This window comes from Impatiens glandulifera, chromosome 7 (assembly GCF_907164915.1).
Source record: "Impatiens glandulifera chromosome 7, dImpGla2.1, whole genome shotgun sequence".
Taxonomy (NCBI): Eukaryota; Viridiplantae; Streptophyta; class Magnoliopsida; order Ericales; family Balsaminaceae; genus Impatiens; species Impatiens glandulifera.
The window spans coordinates 14,310,823-14,335,984 of record NC_061868.1 but is presented as its reverse complement, the minus strand read 5'-3'; the positions used below and the strand labels follow the sequence as shown (position 1 = coordinate 14,335,984).

The following is a 25,162-nucleotide window of genomic DNA, read 5'->3' as shown; positions in this document are numbered from 1 at the left end:
TGGCATATTATTGCTATCAGATTAGAAAGCTAGGGTTTATCACTATGTACCCTCGTACCCCTATTCCTAATATGTATAATTACTAGACATCAAAAGCAGATGTAGAACTGATGAGATTTTTATGAGGGTTTGAGCAAAATTAGGGCAAAATGTTTTTGGGTTTTATCTAAGAGGTGGTATAAATAATACTTTTGTCTGCAAATCACTATTACTAACTTTTGGGGCATATAATGTTTGCGCAGTATCAATATCAACTTACATAAATCAACACGGGATTCAACAAAGCTCTTTCATTTATACATGATTATTCAATAATTTACTCGGGTCAACAGGAGATTTCTACAAAATGTTTTGGGAATCAGGCCAAAAAAGAAGTTTGATGCAAGCAAATAAAACCCAATTCATCAGGGAAAATAAATCTAGGGATAACATAAGACCTCAAATCAAATCAAATGAAATCAATTTGGATTATATTAATTGCAGAAAGATAGTGTGAGAGGGAAAGAGAGAAAGAGATGTCACCTTGAATCATTGATCCATAATCAAGGCTGGATTCTTTCTGGTTTTGTTTGTGGATCCTGAATTTGAGATCACCATTGATATTAAATACAGAGGAGAAAATTAACAGAAAGAAGGTAAGAAACGTTTGATTATACAGACCTATTTGCACAACTCCAAATTAGCGAAATCATTTAGGGTTCCAGTCCAGCATTTAGATCAAGAATGAATGAAAACATTTACACAAAAGAAGGAGAAGAAGAGACGAACCAGTTTATTTCGCGAAAGCGTCTGTCATGAATGAGCCAACAACAACCATTGTTTTTGATAGGAAAGGAGTCGACAGTGAGCGGAAAACTGAATTGGGGAAAGAGAGAAAGAAGAAAGAAAAAGAATAAGTAATATCGTTAACCTTGTAATGATTATTAATCACGGCAAATTAGGTAAGGCCGTGGTTAATAATGTATAATTATTAATCAGGGTTATTATTAACCAGGGTTTTATATAACGTCGTGGTTAATACATATTTACGTTTAAATTATATATATTTAATAATTTTATATATAAATCTAAAATTAATGTTAATACATTATTAACCACGGCTTTATCTAGTGTCGTGGTTAATAATAATTTTTAATCACGGTTTTATATAACGCCGTGGTAAATAATATATTATCTATATATTTATATTAATATTTAGAAAATAAAGGTTAAAAATATTTTTTATATATTATGTTTAATCATTAATTTTTAATATATATATATATATAATTATTAAATTTATTTATATATATATAATATTTATATAAAATATATTTAAAAAATAGAGTTAAAAGTAAGTAAATAGTTCAAAGGTAAACAAATAATTTGTCTTTGTGTATATAAATATAAATATATAGATAAAATAAACAATATATATTATATAAATATTTGATATGTATAGGAAAAATATTTAATAATTTTATATATAAATCTAAAATTAATGTTGATACATTATTAACCACGCTTTACCTAATGCCGTGGTTAATAATAATTATTAACCACGCACTACAACAAAAATGACTTTCGGCGACGCTTAAAAAGACTTCTGCCAACCTTTAAAAGCGTCGCCAAAAACATTACCGACACTTATTCTTGCGTCGCCAGAAGTAGGGTGGGCGCAAGTTTTTACCACGCTTATTTAAGCGTCGGTACAAGCGTTGTCGAAAGACGAAAGTTTTAACGACGCTTATTTAAGCGTTGACAAAATTAAAAAACGTTGCTAAAAGTCTATTTTATTTTTAAACTATTTTTTTAAAATTTGTTTTTTTCTATTTTCATTTTAGTTGTTATTTTTTTATCTATACTATTATCACATTTGCCCTCATCTCTCAAGTACCTGATGAACATAACCCTAAACCCTTAGGATGAACCCATATTCCAACACATTATAACCTTAAAAAACATTTCAGAAACTAATGAACTCTCTCATATTTTATATACCAAAAACTTCTTCTTTTTCTCCGATGTGGGATAAATGTCATATTAACACTTCAGTAGATAATGAACTCTCTCATATTTTACTTTTAATTTAATTAAATTTAAATATAATTAAGTAAAACACGTATATTAATAATACTATAAAAAGTTTAAAAATTATGTTATATAAAAAATATTAATTAAATTTTAATGTTAACAAAATTTTAAGTCAAATTTAATTTTAAAAAAATTAAAAAATTAAAAAAAAATATTTACAAAGTTTAAAAATAAAACATAAAAATTATTAAAATTTAGAATATTTAAATTATAAGGTTTTAACAAAGTTACAAAGAGTTGGTATATAAAAAAAATAAAGGTGGTGGTATAGATATAAAGGTTGGCAAAAGTTTTTTTCTTTTAATTTTTACCCACGCTTAATATGGGTTGGTATATAAGGGTCGCTGAAAGTATGTTTTGTTGTAGTGACGGTTTTACTTAAAGTCGTGGTTAATAATTATTATTAACCACGGTTTTACATAACGCTGTGGTTAATAGTAACACATTATTAATCACGGTTTTATATAACGCCGTGGTGAATAATATATTATCTATATATTTATATCCATATTTATTTTAATAAAGGTTAAAAATAATTTTTATATATTATCTTTAATTATTAATTTTTAATATATATATATATAATTATTAAATTTATATATATATATATAATATTTATATAAAATATATTTATTAAATAGAGTTAAAAGTAAATAAATAGTTCAAAAATATATTTAAAAAATAGAGTTAAAAGTAAATAAATAGTTTAAAGGTAAACAAATAATTTGTCTTTGTGTACATAAATATAAATATATAGATAAATTAAAGAATATATATTATATGAATATTTGATAAGTATAGGAAAGATATTTAATAATTTTATATATAAATTTAAAATTAATTTTGATACATTATTAACCACGGCTTTACCTAATGCCGTGGTTAATAATAATTATTAACCACGGTTTTACTTAAAATCGTGGTTAATAATAGTTTTATATAACGCAAAAATCATTATTAACCACGACACTACCCATTGCCGTGGTTAAAAATGTTTGATTAAGGAAATATTATCTTGTTAATTATGTGTTTAAAAAAAATCAATCATCAAATATGTAAAACCACATTCTCTCAAATTGTCTAACTACGTACTTAGATGTGGTCAATCAACAAACTCTCCCAAGAATTGGTCATGAAAGTTAGCATGAGTTTGGACTTAAGGTTTTTTACAAATCATACACCATATCATATTATTTTTTTATTATCTTATTAATTATGTGTTTTACAAAAACAAAAATAATCTCAAAATATGTAAACACATGATAAATTAGTTAAGGAACATGTTATGTAACTGCATGAATTGATTTTTCTTTGTGATCTTTAACAAAAATTCTAATTTGAATTGATTAAATAATTATTCTTAACCACGGTTTGATTAATAAATTATTTATTAATCACGGTTTTATGATAACGATGTCCTTAATAATCAATAATTGGGAAATTAATAATCAATAAGTGTGGAAATTTTTGTGAAGGACTAATAACCACGGCGTTATCAGAAAACCGTGATTAATAGTATAGTATTATTAATCACGGCTTTATGTTATTTCCGTGGTTATTAATTATCTCTAAAAAAGCGAGGAGAAATGACTTTTAGTCACGACGTTTATCATAAAACTGTGACTAATAATAGTAGCATGCACTGGTGAAAAAGTGGTCAAAACCGAGAGTTAAAACTCTCGGTTTTGACCATATAACTCTCGGTAAAGAGACCTTACCGAAGGTTTTAGTAACTCTCGCCATCCCTCGGTATTGACTCTCTCAGGATTTCCACAAAGAGAAAAACCGAGAGTTATATGAAAACTTTCGGATTTTTCTCTTTTGGAAAAACTGAGGGTTTTACAAAGAACTTTCGGTTTTTCTCTTTTTGAAAAACCCGAGGGTTGTACAAATAACTTTCGGTTTTTCTCTGTGTGGAAAAACCCAGGGTTTTACAAAGAACTTTCGGTTTTTCTCATTGTGGAAAAACCGAGAGTTTTCATATAACTTTCGGTTTTTCTTTGTGTGGAAAAACCGAGGGTTTTGCAAACAACTTTCGGTTTTTCTCTTTGTGGAAAAACCGAGGGTTTTACAAATAACTTTCGGTTTTTCTCTGTGTGGAAAAACCGAGTGTTTTGCAAACAACTTTCGAGTTTTCTCTTTGTGGAAAAACCGAGAGATATTACAAAATTTTCTGTTTTCCCACAAACAGAAAAAATCGAAAGTTATATGAAAACTCTCGGTTTTTCCTCTTTTGGGTAAAAACCGAGGGTTTTTCATATAACTCTCGGTTTTCTCTTCGGCTAAAAACCGAGAGTTTTCTAATATCTCTCGGTTTTTCCACAAAGAGAAAACCCGAGAGATTTCATTTTTACTTTCGGTTTTTTCCTGTAAATTTTTAAAAATGTGCGGATTATTTTGTTCGCAACCAAAACCTGTTCAGCCAAACCAATATATCAATGATAAAAGAAATGCAACATACATTAAACGATCGCATTAATTGATCATGAACATTACAAAATTCGACACCAAACTAATATTCCGAACAATCTGTTCTAAATTCAACCACTAATGAAAAAACGTTTTGAATCGAAACAACCTTAGCTTGTGGGGGGAGGAGGTGGTCCTTGCCTCATATACAATTCGATTCTCTCCATTCTTGCGTTCATCTCTGACTTCTCCCTCTCCATTCTTTCCACAATTTCTTCATTTTCCGCTTTCATTTCATCCATTCTGCGCCTTCTTTCTTCATCCCTCTTCTCCAGTTCCTCCAGCTTGAGCTTCATCATTTGATTCTCTTCTAACAATCGCTCATTGTTTCGATGTGAACTGTTTCCACTACGACGATCCTCACGAAAGTGTGTGGGCCGGACGCCTGATCCCATTCCGAAGACTACCCTGTGTTTTTGTTGTCCGAACACCCTCTCCGTCAATTCAAAATCAGATATTCCTGGTTCGTTACTAACAACCTCCTCCATCTCAGCCTGCACAATTCAAATAAAATATCATTTCTATAATAAAAAAACTAGGCATATTCAATTCACTTACAATTTTCTCTTGCACGTGTTCGTCCGGGACGGGTGTTGGGTTTTCTTGTGTCGGTTTTGGTGTACGGGTCCTCTTGAATACTTCAATTACAGACGGTGGCCTTCCCATTTCAATCGCCTGTTGAAATAAATGATTAATATAATTAATAACAATCTTTATATTAAGTTATTACAAATAATGTACTTACCAACTCGTCTTCAATTTGTGCAAACGGTCTACTTCCCGTTCGATGCGGGAATTTCAGATTCTTCTGGTTCTTAATATTTGTAGAACTGTGTCTCTGTATTTGTAATAACAAATGAAGTTAGATTAATTAATATCAACTTTTATTTGAATTATGAAACCGTACCTTAAACGTTTCTGTGAAGAAATGGTTGCGACACACAAACTCCCAATCATCTCGATCGTAGTCCGGTGGAGGATTAGCCAGTACCGCCGCCTCGTCTCCTTTGTGGACGCGGATATAATTCTTGTTCAAATCCGACCGCCATCTATCCCATATCTGATTGGCGTGTCCCAATCCGGTCTTTCGAAAATACTCAATGTCACCATTAGTCGCTTCGAACGGATCCTTAAAAAATTAACATCCAAATGTTACAAATAATTATTTAATGACGTAATGTATAATCAAGTTATAAGTATTACCTTGATAGCAGTCCACAGTGAATCCAATTGGTCTGCACTTAAAGCCTTCTACTTGAGAAGACGGTGTGAGACGGCTGCGGGGTCCCGGATAATCGACCCCACATGTCTAGACCACCGTGTCCTTCCCACGTCTGTACCACCTGGCCTCCCATCCTCTCTAAATGTTAGAGGGATCCTCGTCCCCGCTAGCCTCTTTGACAGCGCAATATTCTTGTTCTTCCCCCGTCTCTTGCGGGCCGAAGATTCTTCAAAATTATCAAAATCTTAATTAAATATGTCAATCAATTGAAATACTAACTAATTTGTAAACGAAATACCTGTCGATGATGGGTCGGGAGTGGTCCCGTGCTCCTCCTCGTCATCCTGCTCCTCGATAGGCTCCTCAAGACCCTCGTCTTCAGCCTCATCGCTAGGCAGGTTATCATTAAATGTGCTCTCTATAAACTCTGCAAGATCATCATCGTCTTCAGTCTCGTATGTTCGGGGAGGTGCAGTAGCTATCGGGACAACATGAATCGCTGGTTGGTCTCTAGAAGACGATCCTCGAAGCTTTAACGACTCGGATTGGGCAAGTAGGTTTTGGTAACTTTTATCCAATTTCTTGGGTGTCTTCCTCATACTCTTCCAAGTTGTTTTAGGACCTTCAGACATTCTTAATTCACACCATTAATAAAAATGAGTGAATAATTGAAATAAAGTAGTAATAAAAATGAATATAAAGGTAAAAACATAATTAAATCTACCTAATTAATTAATCTGAACTATATGTTTGTAAACCGCGGTTTTATTTTTGTCACAATCTTCCAACCGGGTCGGGCTGACATATCAGGGGCGTAGAATACTTGTTTTGCTTGACTCCCCAATATATACGGGTCTTGACTTTGTGTTTTCAAAATTCGGTTTACATTTACACTTACGAAGCCATATTTATCCACTTTCACTCCTAGTTCCCCCGAGTGTGTATCAAACCACTTACACTTGAATAAAACAACTCGTTTGTGAGAATAGTATTGTACTTCGATTATATCCGTCAAAACTCCGTAGTATGACATAGTTTCAGATCCTTTGTACCCCTCAACAACAACCCCACTATTTTGAGTTGTCAAACCTTCGTCGTGTTTTTCTGTACAGAATTTGAATCCGTTTACTTTACACCAAACATACATAGACGAGTACATATTTGGACCTTCTCCTAAGATCTTGAGGTCTCTTGATATGTCGTTAATTTCTGCTAAATGGGCGACCTATATATGTATCCGAAATGAAGTTGTTAATATGAATAAAAAGAGTTAGGATATATGGTTTGTAATTTACTCACTCGATGCTTGAAATATGCGGCAAACGTTTCTCCACTGGACTCGTTGTCATAATCTCTGCAAATAGATCGAATATTAAATAGCACACTCTTTAATGCTAATTAGTAACAGCAACATTGAATCTTACATGTAAAAAGGTTTTGCTTCGGGACAATTTTTCAAAATGTAAGAATGAGCTGTCACTCGATCGATATAATCCAAGTTGTATACTTTTCCGTTAGATAGGTCTTCCAATGATGCAAATATTGAAATGCCCGAGATTTCAGGTTGTGCATTTTCTTGATCTTGTTCCTCCATATACCTGGCACATAAACTAATACTTTCGTTAACAAGATAGCTCTCGCTTATAGAGGCTTCTGGGTGGTTATTATTCCGCAAATATCTTTTCATTGTACCCATGTAATGTTCAAACGGATACATCCATCGATACTGAACAGGTCCTCCAAGAAAAGCCTCAAATGACAAGTGAACCGGGAGATGCATCATGATGTCGAAGATTGACGGCGGAAAAATCATTTCAAATTTGCAAAGTGTCAATGTAATATCCATGTACAATTGTTCCAGGTCCTCTTGAATCAACTCTTTGAAGCACAACAACCGAAAGAAACGAGACAAATTTACTAACGCATCATACACATACTCTGGAAGCAATCCACGAGTTGCTAAAGGAATTAGATATTCCAACAAAATGTGACAATCATGACTCTTTAATCCCGAAAGTTTTTTCTCTTCCAAATTTACACAACCCCCGATATTTGAGCAAAACCCATCAGGCAACTTGAGATCTTTCAAGAAGTTACAAAGACGTATTTTATTTTCGGATGTCAAAGTGAAAGGCGCTTCTGGATAATGAACAACTCCTTCATTATTTATAGGATGTAACCATGATTTTATGCCTAAGAGTTCTAAGTCTTTACGAGCTTTAGGACCATCCTTAGTCTTCTCTTTCACATTCATTATTGTTCCCAACACGCTATCACATATATGTTTCTCAATATGCATCACATCCAAATTATGTCTCAATAATAGCGATTTCCAATAAGGTAGACGGAAGAAAATGCTAAGTTTGTTCCAATTGTCTCCCCGCGTTTCATGATATATCTTTGTTCTCTTGCTCATATCCGCACTTAGAATAATGTCTTCTAGGTCTCGTGCTTGCTCATAACTTTCTTGCCCCGTTAACAATCTAGGGGGATCTCTATAATCAGTTCGACCATCAAACGACTCTTTATCCCTTCTATATTTGTGCTTCGGTGGAAGGAAACGTCTGTGACCCAAGTAACATTGTTTGGAACCATGAACCAATCGAAGGGATACCGTGTCGTTGTTACAACAAGGACAAGCAAATTTACCTTTCGTACTCCACCCTGATAAATTCGCGTATGCGGGAAAGTCGTTAATGGTCCACAACAACGCCGCTCGCATGTTAAAGTATTGGGAGGAGTGTGCATCAAACGTTTTCACACCTGTTTGCCACAGTTCATGCAACTCTTCGATCAATGGTTGGAGAAATATGTCAATTGCATCTCCCGGACTCTTTGGACCTGGAATTAACATAGATAAGATGAAATTGCTAGAATCCATGCAAGTCGTGGGTGACACATTATAAGGTACGAGAATTACCGGCCAAACACTGTATGATTTTTTCCCATTTGCAAATGGTTGAAACCCATCGCTTGATAAACCAAGTCTTACGTTTCGAGATTCTGAAGAAAAATCTGTATAATTTTCATCAAACGTCTTCCAAGTTAAGGAATCAGCGGGGTGTCTCAACGTATCACTGTCAACTCTTCCTTCTTTATGCCATCTCATCATTAGAGCCGTTTTTTAGGACATGTATAGTCTTTGCAGTCTTGGTATTAAAGGGAAATATCTCAACACCTTTTTTGGAATGAATTTCCCGTTTTGCTTCTCCCGAACTGTCCCACTTGTTTGGTCGACTTTCCATCTTGAAAGACCGCAAACTCTGCACAAATCTTCATTTATGTCGTCCTTCCAAAATAGCATACAGTTGTTCTTACATGCGTCTATCTTGTCATATTTAAGCCCGATATCAGTAATGAATTTTTTACTTTCGTAGTATGAGTTTGGCAATTGAGCGTCAATCGGTAATATGTAGTCTTTAAGCAGACGCAGCAACATATCGAACGAAGAATTCGTCCATTGACATATATTTTTTATGTGAAGTAGTTTCAGTAGTGCCGATGATTTCGTTATTCGAGCACCTTCATACAATGGTCGTTTGGAATCATCAAGCAATTTATAAAATCTTTGCGCATCTTCGACTGGTTCATCGTTGCTCGGGACGTCATTAACGTTGGGGAACATATCGTTTATAAATTCGTGCATATAACGTTCTTCGTTGACCTGTTCATTAACTGTATTATTCATCTCCTGTATCGGATCGTTGAATTCCGGCACGGCATCCTCCGACTGATCATCGTCGTCATCATCATCGTAGTCATCGGCATCTTCATCGACATCTTCATTAACCACTTCAGTAGTACGTCTCTTTTCTCCATGAAAATACCAATACTCATAATGCATTTTTATTCCATAAACGATGAGGTGAGTCTTCACTTCGTCTATTTCCATAAACGGCGTGTTCAAGCATTTCACGCAGGGACATTTCACGGTTTGTCGGGATGTATTCCTAACAGCATACTCGAGGAAGTTGTCAACACCTTCCTCGTAATCTGGATGATCTCGACGTAAGGTCATCCAGCTTTTATCGGGTACTTCCATATTTCTAATAAAATGGAAAACAACCCGCATTATTATTAACTTAAATTTGTCTAAATTAATTAGGCTTACATAATGCTAACATAATTTCTACCTATTCTATCATTATCCAACTAAAATTCAATTTAATCTAATATTATAACCAAAATTACACATAAACAAACAATAATAAAACCTAACATAAATTTAACTTCAATCTAAAATACATATATTCTAACATTATTTCATTCATACACATTTCAAAACCTATTTAAATTATAATTCCACATTGTTTCATTCATACACATTTCAAACCTAATCTAACATAATCTAACATAAATCAAACACAATACCTAATCTAACATACTTCAAATCAAACATAAATCTCGACTTAAATCTAACATGAAAATCTAACATAAATCTAACATGAAACTAACCTAATCATATAATAAACCAACAAGAACTAACCTTGCACAAACAGAGCGACGAACAAAATCAGTGGATGTAGATCGACGAGCGGGCAGCCGGCGGCTGAAATTCCCAATCCAAACCTAATAACAATAACCAACATTAATGTAACCAAATTTTCATGAATCAAATCAAAATAACCTAATGTATAACATATCATTACTTAATCTAACCAACATTCAAACCAACAAACAATCAAACCAACAAACTATCAAACCAAATCACAACCAAACCAAAACCTAAATCAAACATCAATTAAACCTAAATCAAAACTCAAATATTTAACCCAAATCAAAGCAACCAAAATCAAACAAATAACACAATCCAAAACAATTTCTAAACTTTTTTAACAAAAATATAAACCTAATCTAACAATAATCCAACATAATCTAAGAAAAAACAAAATCCAACAACCAATTTGAAAAACCTAATCCAAATCCCAATCCAAAACCAAATCTAAAAATCCAATTCAAACAAATTCAATCCAAATCATACAAATTTCTAAAATCAAATTCAATTCAATTCTAAATCAAATATCTAACATAATTTCAATTAAATTGCAAAAACTCAAATCCAATCTGACCTAATCTAAAATCTAATAAATTCAATCCTAAAATCTAACTAATCTAACCTAAAATCCAATCTAACCTAAATTCAAACTAATATATATATATAACTTCAATAACTAACCTTCTAATAGCGGAAGTCTCCGGCGGCGGTCTTCAAACTTCGGCGGAAAGCGGCGGTCTTCGAACAGCGGCAGCGGCGATCTTCGAACAGCGGCAGCGGCGGTCTTCAATCGGTCTTCAAGCCGCGGGATCCACGTCGTCTTCGGCTGGATAGTGGGCGGCGCGGAAGGACGGTCTTCAATCGGCGCGGAATAGGACGGCGCGGGAGGGACGGCGCGGAGGAAGAAGCGGCCGGAGAGATGAGAGCGGGGAGAGAGAAGAGGAAACGGGGAAGAAAAGAAGGGTTTTTTTATTTAAAACGTGATTACCAAGAGTTATACCAAATCCTCTCGGTTTTTATTCAATTAAATTCCGAGAGTTAATTGAAAACTCTCGATTTTTGATTGTTTGAATTCCGAGAGTTTATACTAAACCTCTCGGTTTTATTTTTTTTGTTTTTTACAATTAAATTTAAATGCCCAAAACCGAGAGTTGTATATTAAACTCTCGGTTTTTTTTTATATTTTTTACAATTCAATTTAAATGCCCAAAACCGAGAGTTGTATATTAAACTCTCGGTTTTTTTTATATTTTTTACAATAAAATTTAATTGCCCAAAATCGAGAGTTGTATATTAAACTCTCGGTTTTTATATTTTTATAATTTATAAAAACCGAGAGGCTTTGGTAAATCTGTCGTTTTTTATGCATATTTCCGAAAGTTATATATTTAACTTTCGGTTTTACAACATCACAAATTATTAAATTATTTGGTTTCTCACTTTCTAATAACGTTGAACAACATTAATTTAACACATTTGATATCCTTAAAACATTTCCCAATTCATATGATCAAACATTACACAAATACATAGGATAATCAAACATAAACATTCATATACACTTCTATATATAATCAAACACATTCATAAACATTTTAACATTAAAGACAATCTAAAATTTTAAAATAAAAACACACACTTGATTATATTACTTAGGAGTCTAGATTGGAAGGTAGAAAACCAAAGAATTTAACAATTTTTCAAGTGCTAATTCCGAAAGTTATATAATTAACTTTCGGAAATATCCATCAAAACCGAAGGGTTTATATAAAACCCTCGTTCTTGAGAAATGTAAAACCCGAAAGTTTATATAAAACTTTCGGTTTTTATGGTTATTTCCGAAAGTTAATTATATAACTTTCGGAATTAGCACTTGAAAAATTGTTAAATTCTTTGGTTTTCTACCTTCTAATGACCTTTTACAACATTATTTTAACACATTTGATGTCTTTAAAATATTGCACAATCCATATGATCAAACATTGCATACATTCATAAGATAATCAAACATGAACATTCATATAGACTTCTCTATAATAATCAAACACAATCATAAATATTTGAACATGAAACACAATATTGATTTTTAAAATACAACACAAAATTGATTATATTAGTTAGAAGTTAAGATTAGTGGGTTAAAAACAAAATAATTTAACAAACTAGGTAGTGTTAAAACCGAAAGTTATAAAATTAACTTTCGGTTTTCATGTGTATTTGTGAAGGTTTTAAATATACCTCTCGGTCTTGACCTTGATCAGAATGTTTTTTGGGAATTGTTAAAAACCAAAAGTTTATTTGAAAACCTTCGGTTTTTACCCTTCCCCATACTTAGAAAAAATCAGATTTTTTTAATGAGGGGTCAAAACCGAAGGTTTTCAAATAAACCTTCGGTTTTTACCCTTCCCCATACTTAGAAAAAATCAGATTTTTTTAATGAGGGGTCAAAACCGAAGGTTTATTTGAAAACCTTCGGTTTTTACCCTTCCCCATACTTAGAAAAAAATCAGATTTTTTTAATGAGGGGTCAAAACCGAAGGTTTATTTGAAAACCTTCGGTTTTTACCCTTCCCCATACTTAGAAAAAATCAGATTTTTTTAATGAGGGGTCAAAACCGAAGGTTTATTTGAAAACCTTCGGTTTTTACCCTTCCCCATACTTAGAAAAAATCAGATTTTTCTAATGAGGGGTCAAAACCGAAGGTTTATTTGAAAACCTTCGGTTTTTACCCTTCCCCATACATAGAAAAAAATCAGATTTTTTTAATGAGGGGTCAAAACCGAAGGTTTATTTGAAAACCTTCGGTTTTTACCTCAACATTTAAAAATAAATGGGTAAAAACCTCAAGATTAAAAGAAAAAATTGGTAAAAACCGAAGGTTTTCAAATAAACCTTCGGTTTTGGCGATGCGGTTTTTTTTTTAAAAAAAGGTGAAAAGTCAACAAAAACATAATTATTTAAAACATATTCAACCAAACAAACATAATAATAATAATTCATAAAAATTAAAACATAAATGTAATAATCCCATAATAAATCCAAAATAAATTTAGAAATTAATTATTAGATGGGGTGGAAGGAGGGGGTGGTTGATTCAGTCGACTCCTCAACAAGACAAGTTCCTGTTCATGATTCTCTAATCTCTGAGACATTTCGGCCCGGTCCGCTTTGATTTCACTGAGCAAACGACCTCTTTCGGCATCCCTTAATCGGATTTGTTCCATTTCCAGCGTCATCTTTCTGACCTCTTCCTCACGTGCCGCAATTTCTGATTATGTTATAAGATTCTGGTAACACGGATGCAGTTTCTCCGGTGTACGCCGAAGTCTCTTCCATGTCGGATCACCCATATCCTAAATACATTTCAGATATATGTATATATATATATATTAATCAAACAAAATAACGTAAACTAACATAAATCTAGATCTATATATAATATGCATATATATATATATATATAAACTAATTAAGATATCTAAATCTTACAATAAACAAAACAAAAAAACCAAATCAAACAAATTACCGGAAGAGAGGAGAAGAACCCGCGGCTTGGAGGAGGCAGGCGGCGGCGGCGGCGGAAGAGAGAGAAAGGAGAGATGAGCGGAATGAAAAAGAGAAGGGTTAGGGTTTGTATTTATAGAGGTTGAGGCCGAAGGTTTTCATAAAACTCTCGGTTTTGATATTAGTCAAAACCGAGGGTTTATTAAAAAACCTTCGGAAAAACCAATTTCAAAAATTAGAATTTTTTTTAATGAGCATAACCGAAGGTTATTTGTAAAACTTTCGAAAATGAAATTTTCAAAAAAGGCAAACCCGAAGGGTCTTTGAATAACCTTCGCAATTAAAAAACCAAGGGATTTTAAAACCGAAGGTTTTTCCCAAAACCTTCGCAAATAACCCACATCCAACACTTAGAGTTTTTTTGGGTTTTTTGGGAAGGTAAAAACCGAAAGTTCTTTGTAAAACTTTCGGTAATAATGAAGAAACCCGAAGGTTTTACACCCCTCTCGGAATCTATTTTTAATAGCGAAAGATTTGTTCCTCTCGGGAGTATTTAGGAGAGGTTTACAAAACTTTCGGGAAAAACAGTCGGTAAAGGTCCTTTTTTTACCAGTGATGAGTGTGGCGGGAAAACAAAATATTAGTCACGGTAAATACAATGAAAGCCGTGGGTAATAAAAAATATTAGTGTGGGCGTTACATAGCCGACACTAATAATAATTATTAACCACGACGTATATATCGCTGACACTAATAATTTTTATTAGCCACGGTGAATAATCGCCGTGGTGAATGTTGATCGTTAAAAATACTTTTCTACTAGTGTCCAATCTAACCAAATCCTCCTAAAAAAATAATACCTTCTAAATTTTATATTGGAAAATCTGTCAATTTCATTATAGAAATCAGTTCAAGCATGATTTGAAAGAGATATATAACAATCAACTAATTGTAGCCTTGTCTATTTACAGCAAGATAAAATAATAATAAAATTTGAGCAAATCTAAAGAGAACCTATGTGTTTTTTTGCTTTAAACGATTATGACAGAACTCTCTATAGACACTAACATCATCACAAATTACTTTGAAATATTTATGGAAAAAGCTGTCATTAATAACAATTTTTTATGGAATCAACATTCGTCGCAAAATACATCAAGTAGGTCCGGTAGATTTTGTATCATTAATTTACTTTTTATAAAAGAGATGAAAATGAATATCGTTATTTCATAATATTTTTTTTACGTTTTTTTTATTATTTTTTTTCGTTTATTAATTTCGTCTCAAATTACTTTGGTAGAATCCTCATAAGATTGTTACATGCACAAACATCAATAAATTTTCATCACAAATCTTTTTTTTTTTTTCTTTTTTTAGTGTGTGCATGTTGTTTGGGCTTCATATCTGATCAGCGACGTAGGAGTTTCTTGTTGCTTTGACATGTGAAGAACGCGACAATTGAGAGACTTTGCTTATTAATTTTGGAATTCTAATGTTTTGTTGAGCTTTCTATGTTGAATATAATATTGCACCTTTTGATTGGATTCTTCTATATATTAAGGTGAAATATGGTTTTTATAAAATGTTTCTAAAACACTAGAAGAAGATTGATTGAATTTATCTTGTTTAAAGATCTATTATATTTAACTAGTACGTATCCCGTGCATTTGGACGAGTAATAATATAAAAAAATCGTAAAAAAAATATTACGGTAAAAATATTTATGGCGAGTCAACCTACCATCCGACCCAAGTATCTATTTATTCTCACACGACAATCCGGACACTTTAAAAATTAAGCATCATTAATTTATATATATATATATATATATATATAGATTAGTTAGTTATAAGGTTGAATGTGTAGCTGAATGTAGGCAATGATTGAAATGTATAAGACATTTTAATAGATTTTAAAACTTTAAATTTATTAAATATTGGACAAACCTTTTCAAAGTTGTCCTTAAGAATGTAAATGTTATTTTCGTTGTGTTTAACGAATTAGTAATATGTAACTATTTCAGATAATTAATTAAAAAACAAATATATTTTAGTTTCCATTCAATTATTGTAGAAAACTTTGATATTTGAAAAGCAAGTGAATATTTGTTCACTTACAGTTTCAAAGAAACTTGAATCCATAATGTTATAAATAAAATAAATTTTTAATTAAGGGATATGGTCAACCAATTATTATAATAAATACATTATTTATTTTTCTCTTATTCATACTCAACAAAACTTTATTTTTTTAATATTTTTAATTTTATCTATAATAAATTATTACTCTTATAATTTTCAACCTTTTTTTAATAAGAAAATGTTATTTATCTTTTCTTATCTTAAATTTTAAAACACTTATTTATCTCTTATCATTTTTCATGTTAAAAAATTATTTAACTTTTCTTAACTTTAATTTTCCTCTTATACATACTCCCCACAACTTTATTTTTTTAATATTTCCAATTTCTATCTATAATAAATTATTACTCTTATAATTTTCAACTTTTTTTAATAAGAAAATATTATTTATCTCTTTTATCTTTAATTTTAAAAAACTTATTTATTTCTTCTCATTTTTTCATTTTCAAATACTATTTAACTTTTCTTAAATTTTATTTTAAAGTTTTTCTTGGTTATTTCTTCAAAATCTATTAAATAATTAATTAATCAAGTATGTTATGTCTTTTTATTTTCATCAACATTTTTGAAATAATATTTTTTTTCATAAATTTATACCATTATATAAATATTTAATCAGATAATGAAGTACCCGATAAATTTAGGATGTGGATAGAAATAGAGATACCCGTCAAGTTCGGGGTCGATAGTAAAATAAAAATCGGATTCGGGGACGGATACTTCACTACCCATTGTAGGTATCGTTGCCATCCCTACATATCCTTGGACGGACCACCATTTTGATTAATTGGCATCTCATTGTCAAGTTCTCTTCTCGATGCATTCAAGCAACCCAATTTTTTTCCTAATCTCCGTATTACGAAGAAGTAGATACCTCAATCCTAATTAGTACTAGGGAGACATATATGAATATCAGCTTCAACAATTGATTCCTTAAGATGGTGTCTCTATTTCAAAAAACAATCCAAAACAAGCGGAACCTCAACATAAATGACAGCTTTGTATAAATGTTGAATTTATGTGAAGTTGGTTTTATTTTGTACTATATATGTTATGTTTTATATTATTATAATTATTTTTATCATTATACATAAATCACGTCTAGTTAATAATTCATAACAACACACATAATTCTACCTTCAAATAAGAAATAGATTGAAATGATAACAAGGTGTTACTTGAATATATAATAATATTAAAGATAAATTTGAAGTTGGATTTTGTTTGATTTTATAGAAAATGACAAAATTAAAGTCAAAGAAATAATTATTCAGCACCGCTAAAATGTTTTCCACCTGCATCCACATTACACCACCTGTTTTCTTAACATATACTATATCCCTCATGAGTGATCCTATCTATCTAGCATCTAATATCGATATACACAAATTAGTCAAAAATAAAAATCATAAAGACAGTGACGTTGTATTAATCTTTTAAACCGTAACGACAGGAAAATAATATCCTTTTCACTTCATTTTTTTTAAATGAGAATTATCTGAATTAAAAAGAAGTGAACTTGTCTGGATTAAAAATGATTTGGATAATTCAAACAAAAAATATTTATATATATCAACTTGAAATTAGTTAAAAAAAATATTATTTTTATAAAAAAAATTCGAATTTATTATTATTATTATTATTATTAAATTTGAATCTGAAAAAAAATAACAATAATAAAAATAAATATAATTGTCAAAGTGATGATAAGTAAAACATATATTATATTGAGATGAAATTTAATTTAAAGAAAAATAAATTAAAAAATATATTTTTATTTAGATAATTTGAATAATTTGGATAATCCTAATCCAATCCGATTTAATTTAATCCGAACTCAATCCGATGCGATCTCAATCCAATCCGAATTAGTATTTAGTATTCGGATTGGATTGATTTTGGATTAATTCACCCAATGCTCACCCCTAATTAGTATATGAGTGAGATGAGTGAGATTTACAAAGAAAATACAGTTATTAACGAGTACGGAGTTAATATTTAAAATTTATTCGGATTAAAAAAAATTTATAAAATTTATTCGAGCTAAATGATAATCATATCAAAAATCAAAATAAAATATACCTAATTTATTGATGCTAATATCTTTTAGCGACGGAAAACTTTCGTCGAGGTATTTCCCGTCGTTATTAACAATTACATACCAAATATTTTCGACTATGAAAAAATTAATTAATATATAATTATCAATTATAAATTAAAAAATAAATCATTATACATTATTAAAATTTACAAAATAAAAATAACAAAAGTAAATTTATACAGAAATTAAAGAATCTTTGTCTCTAGTGGTGAATATTTCGTAGCGGTCAATTAAGGCGGCTTGTTTGGCTCTATATGTTGTGAACATGTGACATATGAAGACAGATACATTACAACAATTGCTTATGAAATACAATATAATTGTTATAGGCCAGGATTGAAATGAGTTTTTTTTTTTTTAAATAATAGTATATATTATGACATGTAATTTATATTTAAAATATATAGATAAATGATTAAGAGATTCTCAGTGAAATTGAATACGTGATCAAAACAAAAGTCTTATAACTTGACTAATTAGCATGCATGTTGTTAGAGAGTATTAAAATCAATTGTTTTCTAAAATATGCTAACACTAAACACGATTTGACATCTTATTTAATTTTGGTACTTTATTTAAGAATTAAAATTGAAACATTATAATAGTAAATCACTAAGTGCATACAAATTAATATATAATATTCTTAATTTCATGAATCTAAAAATAATATTATATGTCATAAACAAACAAACCGCAAGTAATAGGTATCATCTTATCTTATCTTTATATGTTTACGTAGGATAATATGAGCACTTGCCTTTCTATAAATAGGCTTGAAGATCCTGTTCAATTCCATCCATTCCAAATAGTTTCCTTTTCTAGTAAAACCAAAGTGAGTGTGAAAAAATGGTCCATAAGGGTGTAGTTTTCGGGGTGGTTCTTCTCTTCATCTTCTCAGCAATAGCCAAAGCTGATTCAAACCCTCTTAAAGGTATTGTTATTATTAAGTGTACCTATTTTGTTATAAGAAAACTATTTATCGATATTTTAATAATTGTTTATGGTATTCATGATATGCAGAAGAGGATAAGAAGAAGCCAGACCATGTGGTAGCTGGCGGTGAACCGCAGTACTCGGAGGATCAGTTTGGTCGTCGGTGTTGCGGTTGGGGACCTGGTCGGCGATATTGTGTTCGGTGGTGTCGTAACGCGGAAGAGGTGGCAGCTGTCGAGGCATATGAGTTAGAAGTTGGTGAAACGCAGTACTCGGAGGATCAGTTTGGTCGTAGGTGTTGCGGTTGGGGACCTGGACGGCGATATTGTGTGCGGTGGTGTCGTAACGCTGAAGAGGTGGCAGCTCTCGAGGCATACGAAGAAGAAGCCAAAGGAGGAGAAACGCAGTACTCGGAGGATCAGTATGGCCGCCGATGTTGTGGTTGGGGACCTGGTGGACGATATTGCGTGAGGTGGTGCTAAATGAGGCTGCTTCCCCGGCCAGGCACATGAGGAAGTTCTCATGTGGCTTATGAAATAAAACTTTGGCCTGGAAAAAGAGTTATGTAATTATAATAAGAACTTAGTCTATGAGGAGACAAGTGAATAAGTGTAACATATCTCCTTCTTTAGGAGAAGTATGAATAATGATAAACTTGTTTAAGAATTGTGTGTTTTATAACAAAACAATAAATAATCAATAAAACACATTTGAGGTGGACAAATATTCATACTCAAGTTAAAAGTAAGTCCAATTTCATGCTTGATCATAAGAATATGACGTGGTCTATGTGAGTTTAAATTTGATAGTTTTTTTTTGTGCGGATACAAATTTAGTTGAGGATGTTGATGAGTTTTATAATTTGTTTGAATTTGATGCAACAATGGATTAGACTTTTATACTTACTAAACTTATTTATAATAATTTATAAATTTAATTATTAAATTATTCACATTCAAATTTGAGGCAAAATTAGAATGTTATGTGGGGATAAATTTGAGTGAGTTATAAAGATTTAAATGTGAATTATTGTGTATATGAAAGTGCAAATTTAATTGAATTTACAATTAATTTCATTTAGTGTGAATTTAAAATAGTTTTTGAGAAATTATAAAGATTTAACACTACAACAAAATATAGTTTCGGCAACGCTTAATATACCCACGTATATTAAGCGTGGGTAAAAGTAAAGAGAATAAAAAAGTTTTACCAATCTTTAAAATATATACTAACCACCTTTATTATTTTATTTTTGTTTTTTATATATACTTGTTGACAACTTTATAATTTATTCACTTAAAATTTTAATATTTTTAACTTTATAAATATTTTATCTCATTATTTTAATTTTTTATAAATAAATTTTATTTAAAACTTTATTAATATTAAAATTTAATTATTAATTTTTTATAACATAACTAACCTTATGTCTTTTAATTAATTATTATTTAAATTTAATTAAATTAAAATATATATATATATATATAAACTAAATATAAATTAGATATTATATTATATTATATTATATTATATTATATTATATTATATTATATTATATTAATATTTTAAATTATTTTATAAAATTAAATATATAAATATTTGAATTTAAACTAATTCAATTATTTTACTTTTTTTTATATATATTTGTTGACAACCTTATAATTTAGTCACTAAAAATTTTAATATTTTTAACTTTACAAATATTTTATTTTATTATTTTAATTTTTTATTAATAAATTTTATTTTAAAACTTTATTAATAATTTTTTATAACATAACCAATCATATGTCTTTTAATTAATTATTATTTAAATTTAATTAAATTAAAATTATATATAAATTAAGTATAAATTTGATATTATATTATATTATATTAAATTAATATTTTAGATTTTTTATGAAACTAAATATATAGATATTTGAATCTAACCTAATTCAACTATTTATTTTTGTTTCTCTCTTTCTTTTAAAATGCTTCATGGAGGCTCTTGTGAAGAAGATGAATATCGTGAGCAGCGACGGAATCCAAAACCGAGAACAAGAGAAGGAGCTTCTAAAATAGCTGACTCCTAATTTGGCGGTGGGCGGCAAAGAACAGACCGAAGCCGACTCTCGATTTGAGATCGAGTCGTCTTCATTGTTGCTGATTAAGGATCGAGTCGAATGCTACTAGTCATTTTCTCCGCTACTAGTTGGAGATCGATTTGAAGGGAGACATAAAGGGTTTAGCCCGCATTTTGTCATATTTCTTGGTAAGTTGTAAAAAATAGTTATAAACCTTAATGAATCATAGCGAGTTTATTGAGAAATTTGGTTGGTCGATTGTAACTGTTTTTTCAGAGCAATTTGATCTAGCTTTAACGTTTTAGTTTTAAGTCGAGATTAGTTTATGTTTCTTTCAATTTGGACGACTATCAGTTTGATTAGTTGTTACTTTCTGTTGTTCCATCCACATATTTGATAAAATGCTTCAATCAATGAGATTTCGTGTTTGAACTTTCCTTGCTCAGATGGTTTAGAGATTTTAATGTGAATTCCTGTTTTCTACTTAATGTGACCGCCTGCAATTTTGGTGGAAAAAATCCCCACTTTTTTCAAAGAGGATAACTTATTTGGAACCCTACTCTATAGTTTACAGTAATATCATTATGTTTCTTGTCTTGCTAAAAAGGAAGGATGCAGGTTTAAGATCCGTAAATCCTTACATGCAACATTATTATTAATGGTGATGGTAAATAGTAAGGATTTAAGAATCTTAAACCTGCATCCTTCCTTTTTAGCAGGGCAAGAAACATAATGAAATTACTATAGACTATAATGTAGGGTTCCAAATAAGTCATCCTCTTTCAGCAAAGTGGGGATTTTCTTCCACCAAAATTGGCAGGCGGTCACATTAAATAGAAAACAGGAATTCAAATTAAAATCTCTAAACCAGCTGAGAAAGGAAAGTTCAAACACGAAATCTCATTGATTGAAGCATTTGATCAAACATGTGGATGGAATAACAGTAAGTAACAACTAATCAAACGGATAGTCGTCCAAATTGAAAGAAATATAAACCAATCTCGACTTAAAACTAAAACGTTAAAGCTAGATCGAATTGCTCTGAAACAACAGTTACAATCGACCAACCAAATTTCTCAATAAAGTCGCTATGATTCATTACAGGTTTATAGCTATTTTTACAACTTACCAAGAAATATGACGTAATGCGGGGTAAACCCCTTATGTCTCCCTTCAAATCGATCTCCAACCAGTAGCGGAGGAGAGGACTAATAGCATTCGACTCGATCCTTAATCAACAATAATGAAAACAACTCGATCTTAAATCTAGAGTCGGCTTCGGTTTGTCCTTTACCGCCCACCGCCAAATTAGGAGTCAACTATTTTAGAAACTCCTTCTCTTGTTCTCCGTTTAGGATTTCATCGCTCGTCGCTGCTCACGATATTCATCTTCTTCACAAGAGCCTCCGTGAAGCATTTTAGAAGAAAGAGAGAAACAAAACAAAATAGTTGAATAAGGTTAAATTCAAATATCTATATATTTAGTTTCATACAAAAATCTAAAATATTAATATAATATAATATAATATAATATAATATAATATTAAATTTATACTTAATTAAATATATTTTTAATTTAATTAAATTTAAATAATAATTAATTAAAAAACATATGATTGGTTATGTTATAAAAAATTAATAATTAAATTTTAATATTAATAAAGTTTTAAAATAACATTTATTTATAAAACATTAAAATAATAAAATAAAATATTTGTAAAGTTAAAAATATTAAAATTTTTAGTGACTAAATTATAAAATTGTCAACAAATATATATAAAAAGAAAAGAAAAGAAAATAATTGAATTAGGTTAGATTCAAATATCTATATATTTAGTTTCATAAAATAATTTAAAATATTAATATAATATAATATAATATAATATTTATATTTAGTTTTTATATATTTTTTAATTTAATTAAATTTAAATAATAATTAATTAAAAGACCTAAGGTTAGTTATGTTATAAATAATTAATAATTAAATTTTAATATTAATAAAGTTTTAAATAAAATTTATTTATAAAAATTAAAATAATGAGATAGAATATTTATAAAGTTAAAAATATTAAAATTTTAAGTGAATAAATTATAAAGTTGTCAACAAATATATATAAAAAAACAAAAAAAAAATAATAATAAAGGTTGTTAGTATATATTTTAAATGTTGGCAAAAACCTTTTTATTTTCTTGACACTTAATATGCGTAGGCATATAAGTGTTGTCGAAACTATATTTTGTTGTACTGTCAATAGTATTAATGGTGATATATATGAATGGATAATTTTATTTTGAATTATTATATATTATTTTTAATGCGAATGTGACACAACATTCAATTAATAGATTTTTTAATAGCTAAAAATAAGTTCTTTTATATTCATATAATGGGAAGAGTTATTCTTGAAATTCATTAATTTTGATTCAAAATATTGGTGTTTTATTATAAATTAAGCTAGTACACCTAAACTCACAGTTGAAATAAATTGATTTTTTCTCAGACATAATTTATGTTATACTATTAATGGTTTATGGATGTGGATGGTTGATGGAGTTCCATTTGTCCGGACGTTTTAAATTTGAAAGAATTATTAAATATTTAAATGTGAATAATGCTAATATATATGATTGTGCATTTAAGAGAATTATATGAGAAATTATTAAAATTTAAATAGGATATATGTGAAGAGTTTATTTTAAATGGTTATATATTCTTCTTTTTATTACCAATTCAAATTTGACATAAAAAAAAGAATAAATCATTTTATTTTTATTTTTTAATTAATAAAAGACTTTTAGTTATTAATATGCAGTGAAATATTATTTATAAATTATATGATTGTGTCTACTCATGGAAAATATCGGGTTTTGAGCCTCGACCCAAATCCGATTCTGTTCAAAAAAACCCAGGTACGTGAGACCCGAATTTTCCCAATTTTAACCTGATGGATACCCAACTCGACCCAGATCTGTTTTTTTTAAGCCCAAAAATTATTATTTTTAGATTCTTTGTAATATTTTTTTATTTAATTAATAATTGAATATCTATTTTACCGTTTAAAATATTATTTTTATCCTTTTTAAAATTCATTTAATGTAATTTTTTTATATTTAAAATAAGGAAACTTTTTAAATTATATAACAATCAATTCAGTTTACCAATTTATATAACAATTATTTTTTATTAAATCATCACTCAAACAAATTTAAGTGATTAAAAATTAAACATTCTAAAAAGAAAGTATAATTTACCAATTAGTTCAATGTCTACACCATACCATTAACTTCAACAATTATGAATATAAGAAAAAGTTTCAAGTTGCAATTTCAACGGGATTAAACTGCCATCACTAAGTGAAGCTAAATGTCAATGCAAAAAGAAACATAGTTTTTTAACCAATAACTTTTACGAAATCAATTAGATAAGCATTAATCAATCGATTTTGAGAGGTCAAATAACGAGAAATATGGGTATATCTCTCGATATTACCATTAAAATCCAAAAGATATTTAGAAATTTTTCGGTATTTGACTTCTTAATTTATTTAATTCAATTGGTGTTTAACTTTCTAATTAGCTTAAACAACATTAATTTAACACATTTCATATCCTTAAAACATTACACAATCCCCACGCATCTAATAATCAAACTATACACACATCCTAATTATCATCAAACACAAATATATATATATATATATATATATATATATATATATATATATATATATATATATATATATATATATATATATATATATATATATATATATATATAATCAAACACAATCATATACATTTATAAAATTAATCAAAATCTCTATACTTCAAAAATATTACACACTTGATTACCTTAGTTAGGAGTTTAGACAACCTAAGATAGTAAAAAACTAAATTAGGGAAAAACAAATAACGAAAGATTTAATAAATCTTTCGATTTTAATATGAAATAGTCATATTTTTGTTAAATATCCTTCAGTATTGACATTAACACAATATTTTTGGGTAATATTCAAAACCGAGAGATATTTGAAAAATCTTTGCAAATACCCATCCCAACACTTATAATTATTTTCTATTTTTTTGGGGAAAACCCAAAACCGAGAGTTATTTTAAATTATTGCAAATACCCCATCCTAAAACTTAAAATTATTTTCTGT

General features: G+C 29.7%; 1 protein-coding gene across 1 annotated transcript; it reads left to right on the top strand.

The window, feature by feature from the left end:
* The first annotated feature begins 18,852 nt into the window (after window positions 1-18,852).
* On the top strand, window positions 18,853-19,436 carry LOC124909549 (antimicrobial peptides-like). Its single transcript, XM_047450220.1, has 2 exons — window positions 18,853-18,937; window positions 19,027-19,436. Exons 1-2 carry the CDS (start codon window positions 18,853-18,855, stop codon window positions 19,419-19,421), a joined length of 480 nt encoding a protein of 159 aa, XP_047306176.1. The 3' UTR covers window positions 19,422-19,436.
* Window positions 19,437-25,162: the final 5,726 nt, after the last annotated feature.